At 44.5% G+C, this 17424-nt stretch overlaps 1 protein-coding gene and 24 non-coding genes across 29 annotated transcripts; all 25 read left to right on the top strand.

Annotated features, from left to right (window-relative positions):
• Nucleotides 1–83: 83 nt before the first annotated feature.
• Nucleotides 84–165, top strand: trnas-uga (transfer RNA serine (anticodon UGA)). Its single transcript has one exon. It is a non-coding gene; the product is annotated as a tRNA-Ser (tRNA).
• A 129-nt stretch (nt 166–294) lies between these two features.
• trnas-uga (transfer RNA serine (anticodon UGA)) lies at nt 295–376 on the top strand. The gene has a single exon. It is a non-coding gene; the product is annotated as a tRNA-Ser (tRNA).
• A 129-nt stretch (nt 377–505) lies between these two features.
• Nucleotides 506–587, top strand: trnas-uga (transfer RNA serine (anticodon UGA)). The gene has a single exon. It is a non-coding gene; the product is annotated as a tRNA-Ser (tRNA).
• Nucleotides 588–716: 129 nt separating this feature from the next.
• On the top strand, nt 717–798 carry trnas-uga (transfer RNA serine (anticodon UGA)). The gene has a single exon. It is a non-coding gene; the product is annotated as a tRNA-Ser (tRNA).
• A 129-nt stretch (nt 799–927) lies between these two features.
• On the top strand, nt 928–1009 carry trnas-uga (transfer RNA serine (anticodon UGA)). The gene has a single exon. It is a non-coding gene; the product is annotated as a tRNA-Ser (tRNA).
• Nucleotides 1010–1138: 129 nt separating this feature from the next.
• trnas-uga (transfer RNA serine (anticodon UGA)) lies at nt 1139–1220 on the top strand. The gene has a single exon. It is a non-coding gene; the product is annotated as a tRNA-Ser (tRNA).
• A 129-nt stretch (nt 1221–1349) lies between these two features.
• On the top strand, nt 1350–1431 carry trnas-uga (transfer RNA serine (anticodon UGA)). The gene has a single exon. It is a non-coding gene; the product is annotated as a tRNA-Ser (tRNA).
• A 128-nt stretch (nt 1432–1559) lies between these two features.
• Nucleotides 1560–1641, top strand: trnas-cga (transfer RNA serine (anticodon CGA)). The gene has a single exon. It is a non-coding gene; the product is annotated as a tRNA-Ser (tRNA).
• A 129-nt stretch (nt 1642–1770) lies between these two features.
• On the top strand, nt 1771–1852 carry trnas-uga (transfer RNA serine (anticodon UGA)). The gene has a single exon. It is a non-coding gene; the product is annotated as a tRNA-Ser (tRNA).
• Nucleotides 1853–1981: 129 nt separating this feature from the next.
• trnas-uga (transfer RNA serine (anticodon UGA)) lies at nt 1982–2063 on the top strand. Its single transcript has one exon. It is a non-coding gene; the product is annotated as a tRNA-Ser (tRNA).
• Nucleotides 2064–2192: 129 nt separating this feature from the next.
• On the top strand, nt 2193–2274 carry trnas-uga (transfer RNA serine (anticodon UGA)). The gene has a single exon. It is a non-coding gene; the product is annotated as a tRNA-Ser (tRNA).
• Nucleotides 2275–2403: 129 nt separating this feature from the next.
• Nucleotides 2404–2485, top strand: trnas-uga (transfer RNA serine (anticodon UGA)). Its single transcript has one exon. It is a non-coding gene; the product is annotated as a tRNA-Ser (tRNA).
• Nucleotides 2486–2614: 129 nt separating this feature from the next.
• Nucleotides 2615–2696, top strand: trnas-uga (transfer RNA serine (anticodon UGA)). Its single transcript has one exon. It is a non-coding gene; the product is annotated as a tRNA-Ser (tRNA).
• A 129-nt stretch (nt 2697–2825) lies between these two features.
• Nucleotides 2826–2907, top strand: trnas-uga (transfer RNA serine (anticodon UGA)). The gene has a single exon. It is a non-coding gene; the product is annotated as a tRNA-Ser (tRNA).
• Nucleotides 2908–3036: 129 nt separating this feature from the next.
• Nucleotides 3037–3118, top strand: trnas-uga (transfer RNA serine (anticodon UGA)). Its single transcript has one exon. It is a non-coding gene; the product is annotated as a tRNA-Ser (tRNA).
• Nucleotides 3119–3247: 129 nt separating this feature from the next.
• trnas-uga (transfer RNA serine (anticodon UGA)) lies at nt 3248–3329 on the top strand. The gene has a single exon. It is a non-coding gene; the product is annotated as a tRNA-Ser (tRNA).
• Nucleotides 3330–3458: 129 nt separating this feature from the next.
• Nucleotides 3459–3540, top strand: trnas-uga (transfer RNA serine (anticodon UGA)). The gene has a single exon. It is a non-coding gene; the product is annotated as a tRNA-Ser (tRNA).
• Nucleotides 3541–3669: 129 nt separating this feature from the next.
• On the top strand, nt 3670–3751 carry trnas-uga (transfer RNA serine (anticodon UGA)). Its single transcript has one exon. It is a non-coding gene; the product is annotated as a tRNA-Ser (tRNA).
• Nucleotides 3752–3880: 129 nt separating this feature from the next.
• Nucleotides 3881–3962, top strand: trnas-uga (transfer RNA serine (anticodon UGA)). The gene has a single exon. It is a non-coding gene; the product is annotated as a tRNA-Ser (tRNA).
• A 128-nt stretch (nt 3963–4090) lies between these two features.
• trnas-cga (transfer RNA serine (anticodon CGA)) lies at nt 4091–4172 on the top strand. The gene has a single exon. It is a non-coding gene; the product is annotated as a tRNA-Ser (tRNA).
• Nucleotides 4173–4301: 129 nt separating this feature from the next.
• On the top strand, nt 4302–4383 carry trnas-uga (transfer RNA serine (anticodon UGA)). The gene has a single exon. It is a non-coding gene; the product is annotated as a tRNA-Ser (tRNA).
• A 129-nt stretch (nt 4384–4512) lies between these two features.
• trnas-uga (transfer RNA serine (anticodon UGA)) lies at nt 4513–4594 on the top strand. Its single transcript has one exon. It is a non-coding gene; the product is annotated as a tRNA-Ser (tRNA).
• Nucleotides 4595–4722: 128 nt separating this feature from the next.
• Nucleotides 4723–4804, top strand: trnas-cga (transfer RNA serine (anticodon CGA)). Its single transcript has one exon. It is a non-coding gene; the product is annotated as a tRNA-Ser (tRNA).
• A 129-nt stretch (nt 4805–4933) lies between these two features.
• Nucleotides 4934–5015, top strand: trnas-uga (transfer RNA serine (anticodon UGA)). Its single transcript has one exon. It is a non-coding gene; the product is annotated as a tRNA-Ser (tRNA).
• Nucleotides 5016–5281: 266 nt separating this feature from the next.
• On the top strand, nt 5282–16446 carry LOC136959567 (centrosome and spindle pole-associated protein 1-like). Of its 5 annotated transcripts, none has more exons than XM_067253945.1 (29): nt 5282–5582; nt 5796–5916; nt 6026–6104; nt 6224–6327; nt 6449–6780; nt 7081–7161; nt 7473–7547; nt 7881–7966; nt 8082–8178; nt 8369–8426; nt 8566–8852; nt 8997–9115; nt 9305–9440; nt 10135–10246; nt 10731–10878; nt 11229–11354; nt 11461–11573; nt 11811–11960; nt 12243–12389; nt 12819–12962; nt 13065–13137; nt 13260–13386; nt 13500–13630; nt 13845–13973; nt 14175–14218; nt 14374–14422; nt 14692–14798; nt 14934–15075; nt 15223–16446. In XM_067253945.1, exons 2-29 carry the CDS (start codon nt 5818–5820, stop codon nt 15450–15452), a joined length of 3525 nt encoding a protein of 1174 aa, XP_067110046.1. In that variant the 5' UTR covers nt 5282–5582; nt 5796–5817; the 3' UTR covers nt 15453–16446. The 5 variants fall into 5 exon arrangements, with proteins under 5 accessions (XP_067110046.1, XP_067110047.1, XP_067110042.1 ...); XM_067253946.1 differs by having other exon boundaries at nt 10132–10246; nt 12849–12962; XM_067253941.1 differs by having other exon boundaries at nt 10132–10246.
• The last annotated feature ends 978 nt before the right edge of the window (nt 16447–17424 follow it).

Below are 17424 nucleotides of genomic sequence, written 5' to 3'. Positions count from 1 at the left end.
CATTGATTTCCTGAAGCTTTGCTTGAAGACTTTCGAAGTGATTCAGCATGCGTAATTTAGAAAGACTTTCAACAAGAATGAATGCTGCGATGTCCGAGTGGTTAAGGAGTTGGACTTGAAATCCAATGGGGTTTCCCCGCGTAGGTTCGAACCCTACTCGCAGCGAGCGACCGTGAGGGACTTGTTTATGCTGATGTTTACGTCATGCCATCATTGATTTCCTGAAACTTTGGTTGAAGACTTTCAAAGTGATTCAGCATTCGTAATTTAGAAAGACTTTCAGCAAGAATGAAAGCTGCGATGTCCGAGTGGTTAAGGAGTTGGACTTGAAATCCAATGGGGTTTCCCCGCGTAGGTTCGAACCCTACTCGCAGCGATTGACCGTGAGGGATTTGTTTATGCTGATGTTTACGTCATGCCATCATTGATTTCCTGAAACTTTTGTTGAAGACTTTCAAAGTGATTCAGCATTCGTAATTTAGAAAGACTTTCACCAAGAAAGAAAGCTGCGATGTCCGAGTGGTTAAGGAGTTGGACTTGAAATCCAATGGGGTTTCCTCGCGTAGTTTCGAACCCTACTCGCAGCGATGGCTCATGAGGGACTTGTTTATGCTGATGTTTACGTCATGTCATCATTGATTTCCTGAAGCTTTGCTTGAAGACTTTCGAAGTGATTCAGCATGCGTAATTTAGAAAGACTTTCACCAAGAAAGAAAGCTGCGATGTCCGAGTGGTTAAGGAGTTGAACTTGAAATCCAATGGGGTTTCCCCGCGTAGGTTCGAACCCTACTCGCAGCGATTGACCGTGAGGGATTTGTTTATGCTGATGTTTACGTCATGCCATCATTGATTTCCTGAAACTTTTGTTGAAGACTTTCAAAGTGATTCAGCATTCGTAATTTAGAAAGACTTTCACCAAGAAAGAAAGCTGCGATGTCCGAGTGGTTAAGGAGTTGGACTTGAAATCCAATGGGGTTTCCTCGCGTAGTTTCGAACCCTACTCGCAGCGATGGCTCATGAGGGACTTGTTTATGCTGATGTTTACGTCATGTCATCATTGATTTCCTGAAGCTTTGCTTGAAGACTTTCGAAGTGATTCAGCATGCGTAATTTAGAAAGACTTTCAACAAGAATGAATGCTGCAATGTCCGAGTGGTTAAGGAGTTGGATTTGAAATCCAATGGGGTTTCCCCGCGTAGGTTCGAACCCTACTCGCAGCGAGCGACCGTGAGGGACTTGTTCATGCTGATGTTTACGTCATGCCATCATTGATTTCCTGAAACTTTGGTTGAAGACTTTCAAAGTGATTCAGCATTCGTAATTTAGAAAGACTTTCAGCAAGAATGAAAGCTGCGATGTCCGAGTGGTTAAGGAGTTGGACTTGAAATCCAATGGGGTTTCCCCGCGTAGGTTCGAACCCTACTCGCAGCGATTGACCGTGAGGGATTTGTTTATGCTGATGGTTACGTCATGCCACAATTGATTTACAGACAAGTTGATGAAGGCTTTCCAAGTGACCCAGTTTTCAGAATTCAGAAAGGAATGTTTTGAAAAGGCAAGCTGCGATGGCCGAGAGGTTAAGGCGTTGGACTCGAAATCCAATGGGGTTTCCCCGCGTAGGTTCGAACCCTACTCGCAGCGAGTGACCATGAGGGACCTGTTTATGCTGATGTTTACGTCATGCCATCATTGATTTCCTGAAACTTTGGTTGAAGACTTTCAAGGTGATTCAGCATGCGTAATTTAGAAAGACTTTCACCAAGAATGGAAGCTGCGATGTCCGAGTGGTTAAGGAGTTGGACTTGAAATCCAATGGGGTTTCCCCGCGTAGGTTCGAACCCTACTCGCAGCGAGCGACCGTGAGGGACTTGTTTATGCTGATGTTTACGTCATGCCATCATTGATTTCCTGAAACTTTTGTTGAAGACTTTCAAAGTGATTCAGCATTCGTAATTTAGAAAGACTTTCACCAAGAAAGAAAGCTGCGATGTCCGAGTGGTTAAGGAGTTGGACTTGAAATCCAATGGGGTTTCCTCGCGTAGTTTCGAACCCTACTCGCAGCGATGGCTCATGAGGGACTTGTTTATGCTGATGTTTACGTCATGTCATCATTGATTTCCTGAAGCTTTGCTTGAAGACTTTCGAAGTGATTCAGCATGCGTAATTTAGAAAGACTTTCAACAAGAATGAATGCTGCGATGTCCGAGTGGTTAAGGAGTTGGACTTGAAATCCAATGGGGTTTCCCCGCGTAGGTTCGAACCCTACTCGCAGCGAGCGACCGTGAGGGACTTGTTTATGCTGATGTTTACGTCATGCCATCATTGATTTCCTGAAACTTTGGTTGAAGACTTTCAAAGTGATTCAGCATTCGTAATTTAGAAAGACTTTCAGCAAGAATGAAAGCTGCGATGTCCGAGTGGTTAAGGAGTTGGACTTGAAATCCAATGGGGTTTCCCCGCGTAGGTTCGAACCCTACTCGCAGCGATTGACCGTGAGGGATTTGTTTATGCTGATGTTTACGTCATGCCATCATTGATTTCCTGAAACTTTTGTTGAAGACTTTCAAAGTGATTCAGCATTCGTAATTTAGAAAGACTTTCACCAAGAAAGAAAGCTGCGATGTCCGAGTGGTTAAGGAGTTGGACTTGAAATCCAATGGGGTTTCCTCGCGTAGTTTCGAACCCTACTCGCAGCGATGGCTCATGAGGGACTTGTTTATGCTGATGTTTACGTCATGTCATCATTGATTTCCTGAAGCTTTGCTTGAAGACTTTCGAAGTGATTCAGCATCCGTAATTTAGAAAGACTTTCACCAAGAAAGAAAGCTGCGATGTCCGAGTGGTTAAGGAGTTGAACTTGAAATCCAATGGGGTTTCCCCGCGTAGGTTCGAACCCTACTCGCAGCGATTGACCGTGAGGGATTTGTTTATGCTGATGTTTACGTCATGCCATCATTGATTTCCTGAAACTTTTGTTGAAGACTTTCAAAGTGATTCAGCATTCGTAATTTAGAAAGACTTTCACGAAGAAAGAAAGCTGCGATGTCCGAGTGGTTAAGGAGTTGGACTTGAAATCCAATGGGGTTTCCTCGCGTAGTTTCGAACCCTACTCGCAGCGATGGCTCATGAGGGACTTGTTTATGCTGATGTTTACGTCATGTCATCATTGATTTCCTGAAGCTTTGCTTGAAGACTTTCGAAGTGATTCAGCATGCGTAATTTAGAAAGACTTTCAACAAGAATGAATGCTGCGATGTCCGAGTGGTTAAGGAGTTGGACTTGAAATCCAATGGGGTTTCCCCGCGTAGGTTCGAACCCTACTCGCAGCGAGCGACAGTGAGGGACTTGTTTATGCTGATGTTTACGTCATGCCATCATTGATTTCCTGAAACTTTGTTTGAAGACTTTCAAAGTGATTCAGCATTCGTAATTTAGAAAGACTTTCACCAAGAAAGAAAGCTGCGATGTCCGAGTGGTTAAGGAGTTGGACTTGAAATCCAATGGGGTTTCCTCGCGTAGTTTCGAACCCTACTCGCAGCGATGGCTCATGAGGGACTTGTTTATGCTGATGTTTACGTCATGTCATCATTGATTTCCTGAAGCTTTGCTTGAAGACTTTCGAAGTGATTCAGCATGCGTAATTTAGAAAGACTTTCAACAAGAATGAATGCTGCGATGTCCGAGTGGTTAAGGAGTTGGACTTGAAATCCAATGGGGTTTCCCCGCGTAGGTTCGAACCCTACTCGCAGCGAGCGACCGTGAGGGACTTGTTTATGCTGATGTTTACGTCATGCCATCATTGATTTCCTGAAACTTTGGTTGAAGACTTTCAAAGTGATTCAGCATTCGTAATTTAGAAAGACTTTCAGCAAGAATGAAAGCTGCGATGTCCGAGTGGTTAAGGAGTTGGACTTGAAATCCAATGGGGTTTCCCCGCGTAGGTTCGAACCCTACTCGCAGCGACTGACCGTGAGGGATTAGTCTATGCTGATGGTTACGTCATGCCACAATTGATTTACAGACAAGTTGTTGAAGGCTTTCCAAGTGACCCAGTTTACGGAATTCAGAAAGGAATTCTCCTTAAACACAAGCTGCGATGGCCGAGAGGTTAAGGCGTTGGACTCGAAATCCAATGGGGTTTCCCCGCGTAGGTTCGAACCCTACTCGCAGCGAGTGACCATGAAGGACCTGTTTATGCTGATGTTTACGTCATGCCATCATTGATTTCCTGAAACTTTAGTTGAAGACTTTCAAGGTGATTCAGCATGCGTAATTTAGAAAGACTTTCACCAATAATGGAAGCTGCGATGTCCGAGTGGTTAAGGAGTTGGACTTGAAATCCAATGGGGTTTCCCCGCGTAGGTTCGAACCCTACTCGCAGCGATTGACTGTGAGGGACTTGTTTATGCTGATGTTTACATCATGCCATCATTGATTTCCTGAAGCTTTGGTTGAAGACTTTCAAAGTGATTCAGCATTCGTAATTTAGAAAGACTTTCGGCAAGAATGAAAGCTGCGATGTCCGAGTGGTTAAGGAGTTGGACTTGAAATCCAATGGGGTTTCCCCGCGTAGGTTCGAACCCTACTCGCAGCGACTGACCGTGAGGGATTAGTCTATGCTGATGGTTACGTCATGCCACAATTGATTTACAGACAAGTTGTTGAAGGCTTTCCAAGTGACCCAGTTTACGGAATTCAGAAAGGAATTCTCCTTAAACACAAGCTGCGATGGCCGAGAGGTTAAGGCGTTGGACTCGAAATCCAATGGGGTTTCCCCGCGTAAGTTCGAACCCTACTCGCAGCGAGTGACCATGAGGGACCTGTTTATGCTGATGTTTACGTCATGCCATCATTGATTTCCTGAAACTTTAGTTGAAGACTTTCAAGGTGATTCAGCATGCGTAATTTAAAAAGACTTTCACCATGAATGGAAGCTGCGATGTCCGAGGGGTTAAGGAGTTGGACTTGAAATCCAATGGGGTTACCCCGCGTAGGTTCGAACCCTACTCGCAGCGATCATACTTGAGGTATTTGTTTATGCTGATGGTTACGTCACACAGACTTAGTTTTTATTGAGAAACAGTCTACATGGTAAATGTCTCTGAAAGCTAAGGAGTTACAGGGTTACGGAGTTGTGTGTAATGTAGGTAATTCGTGACTGGCCATACACTCCTGCACAGCAGATGGCAGTGTATGCACCTTTAAGTTGGATACGATCCGCCAATCAAATTCAAAGAAGAAGAAGACGGGGCACTGGGGCAGCTGTGATCCCGCGCTGTTGCTGACCAAAATTGTGGGCTGACAGATTACTCGACAAACAAATTCGTGTAGCTATATTAAATGTCAATCATTAGTTATGATTGATAAAGCCCAGCATAGCAACTGTCTATTTGTTTACCCTATCCCGAATTTCCAAATGGTAAATTATTGGTGTAATAATCTAGCAGGAACCAAACGCTTGTGTTTGCACTACCTATTGTTGGCTACGTGTACTGTACTGAATCAGCACTAGTAGCTGCATTTTCTGCATTTGTAGATAGCAGAGTAGCTGACGTTAGCTACTCTAGGAACCAATATCAAAGGTTTGTGGTGACCGTGTATTCCAAACGATCAAACTGGTGATTGCTAACTAAATAGGCGAAAGATTGTGTTTGTGTTCAGCACAACGTGTAGGCTAGTTTCTTGACAACGGAGAATTAAAGACACAGTGTAACAAAACGCACATCCTGCGAGCAAGTAATTTCTATTACCAACTCCAGCTTACCAGTAAGTAAACACAAATCTTCTGTTCACAGAAGGCCATCTTAAAAAGTGGAGATGGACGATGATCTTGAGAACTTCCTCAAGGAACAGAGAGCCAAAGTGGCAGAGGATAAAGCCAACTTGAAACACGATCCTCCTTACATGGAAATACGGGTGAGTTTCCTTTTTTTAGTCGACCATTTATACAGTTGACTGTGTTTTCCCTTTGAATTCAGTACCTAGCTTTTTCATTATACTCATTGTGTCTGGATTTCACTGACAGGCAAAGTATCATAAGGCCTATGATCACACTATTAAGGAAAACATCCCTCCATTTAAGCGATCTACAGTATTGGAAAAAGGTATATCTATTCCCAATTAGTTGTTAAATCTTAACATTCAAGTGCGAGCAGGCCCTTCAGTAGGTTCATTGTCCATCTGTTTACTGTTTGCTTTCGTCTCGCATCATTCTTTTTTGCAGAAGAGGGTCAGAGCCTAAGTTTATCTCTGGGTGAGGACTATGAGCGGAAGAAGCAGAAATTACAGCAAGAGCTTCGGCAGGACTACAGACGCTACATGGCTCAGGTAAATGTGACAGAGTTATTTCATGTGAATGGCACTCGTCTTTGACCAGCTCATTTGCATCTTGGAAAACTTCTCTTTGAAAAGATCCCTCATATCATGTACCCTTTTCCATCTCCCCTAGGAGCACGGTGCTTCCCTCAGACCTCCACCCCTGCTTGATGTCCAGCCCAGCCCCAGACTGCCATCCAGAAGAGATGCCGCCACTCTGACTGAGGGGCGGAGAGGGGTGCACATTGGGTGCCACCTGGCCGAGGTCAGGGGTCCCTGGGCTGAGGAGGATGGACTGCCCTTTAGAGAGAGCAGGACCACCAGACTGGGAAGGGTGGAGCCGGGGGATGAAGACTCTGAAGATGACTATGTAGAGGACGAGCTGGAACTGATGGAGAGGAGGAGGCTGGAAGCCATTCAATCAGAGAGGAGGAGGCCAAGACACTACTACAAAGCTGACAGCAGGTATGTAAACAGCGCTTCTCAGGCATTCTCAAGCCTGCTTTTGGAAGTCAATTCAATCTAATCTGTCAAGAGATTGGGGAGGAAGTAACATAAGTAAATTACATAATAATCACATGTTGGCGTATGAGTTGTCAAGTCAATATTGCATTCAATTCCATGTTTTTCCTTGTCTTACTCCTTTTCATGATGGTCAGTGAACAGGTTTACGTTTGGTCTGGAACAGTAGAATTCTGACCATTAGCACCAGCAGCTTTTTACTTGCTTGTCCTGACAGTCTTTCATTAAATCATCTGCATTAAGGTTCCGAGACAGGAGAAAAGAGCCACATGGTGATTATATTGACACAGGTTATCATGGACAGAGAACAAGTCATGAAAACAGGTATTGTAAGCGGCTATGTTGTCTACACTATCATCTATGATCAACTGTACATTACATTTTGTTAATGTAACACACACTTTTATCCAAAGCGACAAAACAAATGGTGCATATAGAAAGTACAGTAGACATCTCCCACATCTCAGCCCAGTGGGACAAAACTACAAACCTACAGTGCAACAGTAACAAATAGATTAGCTTAAATAATAGACAAGAACAGCTCATTTTCTGTAGCTGGCTGGTGTATGGTGATCTATTAGGTTAATGTTGTATTTGGTAGTGGTTAGTTGATGACTGGTTTAATTTATTTTCAGGGAGAGGAAGCAGGCCGATGGATCTGTTGTCCAAGAGGGTTATCAAGACAGGACCTCCTTGACAAACCAAGTCAAGTACGTCACAAATGTTGGATAGTAATGATAAAAACACGCAACAGTTCAGGTTTATTTAGCAAAGCGTATTTAGACTTCACCTGTATTCTGTTTCTACACTTAACTAAAAAGCTTTGTTGATACTTCTTGTGTCAACTATTTAGGCTTCAAAGATTTAGGCAATCTCAATCCACATAGTTAAATCACATTAAACCTCCAAAACAATCTGAAATTGACAATTAACAATTTTTTTAAGCAGCTTGTGTGTCTGCATGATAATCAATGGTGTGTTTGCATGGAGTCTGAAATGGGTCTGTGAATGCTAATGGATGTCCTGGCCTGTCTGTCTTATAGGCTACAGTCAACAGGGGACACCAGTTTAAACCTGACATCAAGGTCAGCCATCAACAAGCATGAGTTTGCTACAGGGCTCATGATCGGTAAGAGAGATTCCATTCAGCAGATACTTTCTACATAAAGAGTTGATAGGGGAAAAAGTTTATAAATACATTTTTTGATTTCTTGTACCTTTAAGTTTGCCTGTACTGTGTCCAGGGGCTGCAGATGCTGATGTGGTCTCACAGAGACGTAAGGAGCGTTACAGACAGGAGCTACAGGAGCAGATAGCTGAACAGCAGAGGAACAAGAAAAGGTAGACCACTACTTTCTCTTTTTGTTTTGGACCAACTGTAACTTCACTAAGGGTTCATTTTCATGCTGTACAAAGCACTTTTGTTAATTGTGTGTTCATGATGAATTTATAGTCCAGAAAAGCTTCCATTGGGTGGTGTATGAGAAACGTTTTAGGTGAAACATCTCATTTACCTCTCTCTTTGATCCAGAGAGAAAGATCTGGAACTGAGAGTAACCTCCACAAGAGCCAATGACCCTGAGAAACCGGTAGGTAGACTGCCTATTTATTCATTTGAACTTGTATCCAAGTTCATTCCAAGCTTGCCTGAAAGTCCTTACATAATTTGTGTTCAAAGCACAAACCTATTTATACAGCAATATCCCTTTCACCTCCTTCATAACCCAGCCGGATCGCATCAAACATCTTGGACAGAGTATTGTGAAAAGAAGAGAGGATCTGTTCCGAGCTGGCCTGGGTCTGGACGAGGCAGCAGCAGGGGAAGAACCTAGAAGGCTACCCGGTGATGAGAAGCCTTCTGTGGACAGAGAGAGGGAGAGGCTCCCCCCTGAGTTGCCCATAGTAGCCTTCCAGTCTCCGCTCCTAGAGTACAGCTCAGCGCTGGGGCTGTCCAATGGGGGGCTTTCCCCGTACAGCCAGGCGGTGGGTTTCCCCCGAGGCATGGACACCCCCAGGTACGGTAGCATGCAGACCTGCTAGAAGCACCTTGAAATGTATTGTAGACTTAAAATTAAAAATGTTTTTTTGGTTGCTGTCTGCTGCTGGTTTTGTCTGACATTTTGAAATGAAGAAAAATCGTTTCTGTGTTCAATATGCAGAATGCCAGGCATCCCTTTGCACCCTCCAACCAGAATGGCAGAAGCCTACAGGAGTCCCTATGATGAAGGCTACTCATACTATGGACCCAGGAATACATTGGAGCCAAACCTGCCCTACTGTAAGTACTGCAACTGTATCATTATTAGTTGATCAGTAGACACCTTGCAAATATGGTTAATCTTGCCCTAATGACTATCAAGAAGGTTGATACGTTGCAGGTAACATGTAGGTGAAGTAAGCCTGCATTCTGAACTCTGCTTGATTTAAAAAGTTGTCAGTATCCAATTTGTATATATGTTTGTGTCAGATGGTCAGATGGCGATGCCTGGAGGAGTCCCACTGATGTCCTACCTAACCCTACCTCAAACTGGAGGAGGCCTGCACACTCATCACAGCCTTCACGGTACCCAGCATATACACCCAGAAGCACCTCCACCACCCCTGTGAGTATTCACGACCCGGTGAGGTCAGTTACACACTATTGAAGTCTTTATTCTTGTGACCCACAGTTGTGTGTTTCCTTTACTCGGGTCCAGTGCTTTTGGGTCAAAAAACTAGGGAAGAAAATATTAGTATGGCCATATATTGGAATGCATATATTGTATTTTCCAGTAGAGGGCAGTAGTAAGCGTTGCAGCTGTCGGAGGTCATTCCCCACCATCTGGACACGAGTGTTATTTCAGCCAGCTGCTGAGTCGCTACTACTTCTGCTGCTGCTACTGATCTTTCCCTCACATAAGCCCCCTCTTCTCTGGACCTTTCTGAAGACATCTATACACATTGACAAGCCACTGAAATAGTGGCTTCTAAAAGAATGGCCAAGATGACTAATTATGACAGGCCTGAAAGGACAGTGTTTTAAACACGGTGCTTAATGCTTTTGGTTACTCGTGTAATCAAAGTTAACTTCATTGTCAGTCAAAATATATAATGCACTCAAGGTTCAAATGAAGCATATTGGAGGGATATTTGTTCAATGATACCAGAGATCCTCAAATGAGCTGGCGGTTATTTTATGGTTCCAGAGACATGAGGACTGGAGAGAGCCCAGTTCTGTTCTTTATTAGGCTCCAAATGGGTGATGATTCATGAAAAGACACCAGGGAGTGAAGGGATTGTCTGTCTCTGTCTCAGCAGACCTAACAGTGAGGCTGCCACAGTCAGCTCAGGGATCAGTGTCTTTCCTGCAGAGAAGATCCTTCCATCCAAGCAGAGTGCACTAAGTTACAAGGAGGCACTGAAACAGCAGGTGATCCACCTTTCCTCCCCTCTATTAGTTGGGATACTGCACTAAAATACCCTAAATGTAATGAATATATAGATTGTGCTCATAGGTGTGGTGTTTGGGGTCAAAAGTACAAATTCACCTAAACATTGGACTGAACTGTAGAACATGAAATGTTCTCCATCAACTGTGAATTGTGGTTGAAATTAATGTGTGATGACTGAGATCCCAAGTCTGACCTTATTCTGTATAATTGGTGATAGTGGTCATGTTTTTACAGAAAGGGTACAAGAAAGGAAGCCAATTTTTTGGTTCGATGAAATAGTTGTAGATCAATTTAGATTTAAAAAAGATTCAGTTACTTTAATTAATATAGTAGGTAATTCCCATGTAGACTCTTTAGGGGCACTGTTTCACCATGATATGACATTATTGGGTTTTTATTTGTTAAAATCTTTTGGTTGGAGTCAGTATTCTTCACCATATCCTTCGTCTGGGCTCCCTCCAGATCCAGGAGAAGCAGGAGCGCCGGAGGCTGGAGAAGGAGGAGAGGGACAGCACTGAGGCCAAGCTGGAGTTCCACATGAAGAACCATGACCCATGGGGCCGGGGAGGGTGCGGAGCACCTCTTAGAGACACCCGAGGGAACCTCATTAGTACGTTGTAGCATGTTCCACTTACGGTCCATGTTGGCTCACCTTTTCCAGATTGCATGATAAGTGGACCGGTGTTATTTTGATAGCAGATGTGACAAGGTGGACTACAGTAGCTGTAACTTCCAAGACGTAGCTCACACTTATATATAGGTGCTGATCTGATTTGTGAGGCCCTTTGTGATATTGTAAAAAGGGCTATACAAATAATATTTGGTTTGATAGATTCACAATACAGGGTGTAACACATTTTAAGCAACTGTACCATAAGTGGTTAAAAGTTTACAGATCTGGTGATTATTAGTTTCCTATGATTTGTCTGATTTTTAGCTTCCTATGATTTGTCTGACTAGCTGACCTACACCAGATGCACAAGCAGAATGAGGAAGCTTGGCTGAACCCCGAGACGTGGCAGAAAAGAGCCCCAGCCATCGTGCCCATCCTGACGGAGGCCCTGCCTTCCATCAACACAGTCTCAGGTAGACAGGCGCTGCACCAGCTGCCACTTAGCACACAGCACATACGTCAACGTGAATGTAATAGACGTACAAACGCGTATGGGTGTCGTATCTTTTCTTTGTGCAGGTTTTGACCGTGTCCAGACCCCTATGTATGCAAGAGGCAGTGTGTTTGCCAACCAGCCCACACCTCAGCAACTTATGGAAAAGGACAAGTACAAGTCCTTCCTAAAACAACAGGTACTGTCGTTTTTTGGGGGGATATAAAACCTACAGTCATTACTGGCACGGAGAGCTTTTACACATGCCCCCTTTTCTGTCAGTTAGAAATCAAGAACCTGGCCTCTGGTGCCTGTAGGGCCTTTTAGCTTCAACTTGCAAGTAAAGCCTTTGCTTTGAACAGATATTGTGTACACAAACACACACAGGTACAATGTTGTTGTATAACAACCTGTTTATCCCTCGGGCCCTGCCCAGATTGAAGAGAAGCGCCTTAAGGAGGCAGAGGAGAGGGAGAAGATACGCCTGGAGGAGGAGAAAGAGGAGAGGAGGCTGGCGGAGCAGAGGGCTCGAATCCAGTGGGAGTATGATGAGGAGCAGGAGAGGAAGAAACGCAAAGAGATGGAGGTCAGCTGAGTACCGACCGGCTAAGAAGGATTAGTTAGAAATGACCTTTTAATGCGTTGCATCATAATATACAGTATACCACTTGTGTTTTTTGGACCTCCCACTTTTTGAATGCCAGTTGCTCCTATTTATAAAACATAATAGAAGTGCAGAACATATAGCATAATTTGATTTCAGCGGTGGACATTAAACACTTTACAGGTAGATTGTAAACCATTGTAACACATTCTTGTGCCTCAGCTGTCGTTAGCAGAACTCAACTTGGTCTTCTTCTTGCAACAGCAAAAGGCCAAGAACGAGGAGCTGGTCCGCCTTGCAGAGGAGCGAAGGAAGGAGGCGGAGAGGAAAAAGAAAGAGGCGGACGAGAAGGAGATGGCTGCGCTGAGGATACAGTATGAGGAGGAGAGACAGGCGCGCGTAGAGGGCGAGGTGAGTGGACGGCTAAACCTTCGAGTTGCGCCTTTTATTTTGTGTGCGGCTCAAAACCTGGGGAGTTGTAAATGCATAATCAGTAGGATACCAGGAACGTGTGTCTGTGGCTCGATTTATCTTGCCAACTAAAGGGGAAGTGAACTACTGTCGTCATCATCAGCTATGGTTATCAACTAACCAACATATGAGTCACTGTCATCACAGGCACTGCACTTTCATTCCAAGAATCTGTGTGTGTGCGTCACCAAATCAACTAACTGACATCGTAATCACCGGCCGCATCACTGGAACTGCACAAGTTATTTTGTTATAAGAGTAGGCCTTTTGTGTTCATTCTTCGTAGGCCCTTTAGGCAGTGAGATTCAGTGCCATTTCTGATAGTTGTGTGAAATGTCACTGAGGCGTTCTAACAAACAGAAATGTTAGTATGATCCCCATCATACTGTCTATCTGCAGGTGCACAGGGAGCCCTCGCCCCCCATCCCCACCCTCCAGAAGAGACACAGGGCCCCCCAGTACACCCCCAGACCCCCCACCGTGGACAGCAGACGCTCCACCGCCCCCATGTCTGTAAGTCACCCGTCGCATAAACCATAAACGTGCTACAGAGAGCGTGGCCTGAAAACGGGTAGGAACTGACGTCTGTCCCTCTCTTAACGCACACCTTTTTAGGAGTGTTCGCTTTCAGGACTCCAGTCCCAGTCACCGCCTGTACCTGCTCGTAGGAACGAGCTGAGAGCTGCAGGTAACACACACACACACACAGAGAAACATTCCATACAGCCAACAACCAATACATAGTTGATTGGTAGCGACAATGTGTCATGGATCACTCAACTGGTGTGCGTGTGTGTGACTGCCTACCAGAGGACCAGAGGGGAGTGATCAGTGAGTTGTCTGCGTTGCGTAGACAGCTGCGCAGCGAACAGATACGTCTGGAGGTACAGCTGATGCGCTCCGAGTGGGAGGAGCTGGACTCTCCTATGAGTGACAGGTAACACCCTCCGCTCCTGTAATGACAGAACATGGCTATGGTGGGGTCTGTGTGTGTGTGTGTGTCCCACAGTACCGTTTTTCTCATGCTGATGTGTGTGTGTGTGTGTCCAGGCGTAGGGAGGTGGATGTGTTTGACATGGCCAGGCTGCGTTTGCAGGCCCCCGTCCGAAGGCCCCCCTCCAGGAACATTGAGCCTAGCAAACTGCTTCGTATCCATGACTCCTTACAGCTCCGATACCCTGGTAAACGCGTCTCTTTGCTTTCGTTAAGACGATGAACAAGCCTCTCTGAACTGTCGGCATCTTAGACCGGAATTGATCTTACTTCTTCAAAGTTCTCACACCACCAATGAATTTCCCAAACAAAATCGAGAAAATGTATTTGTGCTTTGACTGACGTTGAACTTGATTGTGTGTGTGTCCGCGTGCACACACACACGTTGTGCTTGCTTTGCAGACAGTGATTTCAGATATGGCTACAATGAGCTCCCCAGGGAGGAGGGTCAGCCTGTGGACATCCAGAAACAGGCTGACCACCGGGAACAGCAACGCAGGAGGAGCAGCCTGAGGAGGAAACCAGGCCACGGTCAGAGCCTCTCGCTGGTCAACCCCTCACTCTTAAATCATCTCTTATCCGTTATACGCGCCATCGCATAAACACTCCCTGTCAAGCTGGTGAACATGAGGCCTGCTGGAGCTCGTCTCCCAGCCACTCACTGTGTCTTGTACGCAGGCGTGTGCAGCATGTCCTTTGCAACGTTAAGGTCATTATTCTTTACATTTGCAGATTATTTTGACCTGTCACCACCCCAGAAACCAAACCATTATTCGGTGAGTCCTCATGAAATAGTTTATTTCGGCATTTCCAGTTTGCAGTTCCTCCGTACGTCACATCACGCCACGCGTACAGTGCCTGTCTAACACTTCCTTGTTCGAACGAAGGTCAAAGTTATTCAGCTGAACCAGCGTGTTTTTTGTGTTCCCAGAGGGATCCTGGGAGAGGCTGCCTGTTGGAATCAGAGAGTGCCTTCATCAGTAAGACTTGATTATATCCGTCTGCATTTCACATGCTTTTTCTCTACTACTCTCTTACTCTACTATCTTACTAAAAGTAAGATAAATGCTGAATTTCCATGTTATTACCAAAGGGATTATCTTTGGTATGAAGTGTGTACCATACCATTTTACTTGGTTGCTTTATATTAGGTACAATAAATCAGTGTTTGTTTTTAATCAGCAATAGCGCCGTCACCAAAATGTCCAGTTTTAGTCATAGTTGACGTTGTTGTTTGTTCCCTACACAGACCCCATGGACGACACGTACCCGGTGCCCCGTCCCCCTGAACAGAAGCCCCCCCAGCTGTCTGCCAGGGAGAGGAGGAGGCTGGCCAAGAACGCCGAATCGCACAATGTAATTTCAGAGATCAATCTATATTGGAAATGCAGAGAGAATCCATCATAATATCACAGTTCCTTTCAACTGGAGCGAGGTTTCAGGGAGACGGGTGTAGAGTTTCGTATGAGGCTAAATCTCTCTGTGGTTTAGGACAGAGAGGCTTACAGGGAGCCTACCAGATTGCCAGATGACTACATCCTCCAATCAGAGTCAGCAGGGCGGGCCCAGGAGCGTGAGCACCACAGCTGGACCAGGAGACTGCTGGCTCTGAGGCGCCGTGGCAGGACAACAGGTGGGTTCACTGGAGCCATACGCATCTTACGCACACAAAGAAGAATGGAGTCAAGTGGACTGTCAAGTGCTTGGGTTTCCAACAGAGAGTTAATCATGACGATGGTGATTTTAAGTATCCCCCCCTAACTACTAGTGTCTCCTCTAGGAGACCTGTCTGAGGATGATGATGATGAGGAAGAGTCTCCAGGGGTCTCTCCCCATAGCCCCGACTGCCGCAGCTCTGCAGACACGGATGCCACCGAGCCCTGGATGAGACCAGAGTCATCGGAAACGTTGAAGCGCCTGATGACCGGTCCGTCCAGGAGGGAGAGGCTGCCCCCTCTCAAAGGCGTCCACACACAGGACTGGGATGGGCCATCCACCTACCACGGCTGAGGCCATGTTTGAGTCCTTGAGTCCTCCCTAATGCTGGATACACACCACAAGATAATCGGGCTAATTTTGGGCCGATTTCCCCCTTCCGACAATCCTAGGTAATGTCCCGACAATCCTAGGTTATGTCCCGATTATCTACAGATTATTTGATCAGATTTTCCCTTGGTGTGAGGTGTGTTAAGAGTGACCGAACTTGCTCGGAAGAACGTCGGAGCCGCCCCGATCGCGAATCGTTAATATTCAAGAAATCCTGGTGTGGGGGGAACCCCGAGGACAAACACCACACCATAAAGGAGCAAAACGGTTACATCTAGGATTGTTTTGTCCTCATGTTTGTGGTCTCTCACATTTTGAAAATCTTAAAAGATTAAAAAATCTTTGTGTGTACCCATCATTAAGTTTAGCTCATGGATACTTGAGGATGTCAGTGGATACCAAGTTTACAAACCAAACCATCTTTCTGTTGAGGGGCCTGGTACATCCACATCAGCAGTATCAGAGCAAGATCCCCACCCCCTGCCCCTGGATACAACTGCATCTGTGTTTGCTTCTATAGTTAGTTTCACGTTTTATAAAAAATGTACTTCTGTTTGTCATGTTCTACCTCAGAAAACCACTCTTGCTAAGTGGTTGGATTATTTTGTTTGGAATTTATAGTTTTATTAGCTGGTATTCATTTGTTTTCTCTTTTTTTATGGAAATGATAAAACCTTTTGCTTTTATTAACCTGAGATTAACAAATCCATGCTTGGAATGAGCGTGTTTGTACTCAAGAGACCACATCAGACATTGTGTGTCTGCTGCACTATTTGCTGTTGGTTTGCAGTGTCAAGGATTTTATCTTGTCCTTTTCAATAGTATTTATTGCATCTTGTGTCATGGCACTATATTTGTAATGTAAATGATGACAAATGAAAGTTGGTTTAAAGGAAAATTTTAATATGTACCATGTGTAAATGTTTGTGAAAATGTTTAAATATTATAATAAATTATATTTTACATAGATGTATATATGCAGTGTATTTTGTTTTTGGAAGGGACTGGAATTTACAGTGCGTAATAAATTGCCACTGTTTGTATACCAATTAAAGAATTCCAAATGCTTTGTTCATGACGGTGTTCCAGATGAATGTGTGACAAGGGAAACAACCATGTTATTAGATTTGTTTCTCCACATTTCTATTGTATAATGGAAAACAATGATACTTAAGGCTTTTATTGGCAAAAACATTTAATATATGAAACAAGTCCCTCCTTTTATAGAAATCAGTCTGCTCTTATAATCCAATCAGAATGATAGTTATTTCACCTGATTAGCACTCGTTCACACTCCCATGTGCTGATGATATGGTTTGTGAATGATGTGAGCTGGTCATTTTGTGCCAGGGCCTAAAAACCTTTTTGCCAATAAAGCTTTTATTTTAAATTCATCTGATCACTCTGCACAATAATCTAGCAAGGCTGTAAATACCACAACAACTGAAGCAACAAAACAGATGTCAGGGCCAACACTTACTAACCCATAATTGTACATTTTCACACAAGAGGCCTACATATCCAAAACATAAGCTATATCAGACCTCTTTATCCAGCACGAACAGATCAACTAGCAAGAGGTGGTGATATAATAGGGTTCACTATTCCAGTTATCTTTGTTGTCAGTTTGGGGGAAGTAGCATACCCTGCTTATAATTGTGCAGCAAGGTTTTTACCTGTGTCATATTTGACAGTGTCTGCAAGTCTGAGTACGTTTGCACACAAGAAATTGTGCAATGATTGGAACACCTGTTCCCGTGTTGATACAGTTAGACACAGTCCAGTTACACACTTATTGTCCCATATGTTTGAGATGTTTCCCTGCTCCAGCACACCTGAATCAAATGACTAATCGTTAATTCGATAACCCTCTGCAGAGCTCGACGCGTTCATTGGAATCAGGTGTGTTGAAGGGAACCAGCCACAAACAGGACAG

Source organism: Osmerus mordax, chromosome 16 (genome assembly GCF_038355195.1).
Source record: "Osmerus mordax isolate fOsmMor3 chromosome 16, fOsmMor3.pri, whole genome shotgun sequence".
Taxonomy (NCBI): domain Eukaryota; kingdom Metazoa; phylum Chordata; class Actinopteri; order Osmeriformes; family Osmeridae; genus Osmerus; species Osmerus mordax.
Note: the sequence above shows the minus strand (reverse complement) of the source record. Positions and strands in the feature narration are given on the sequence as shown.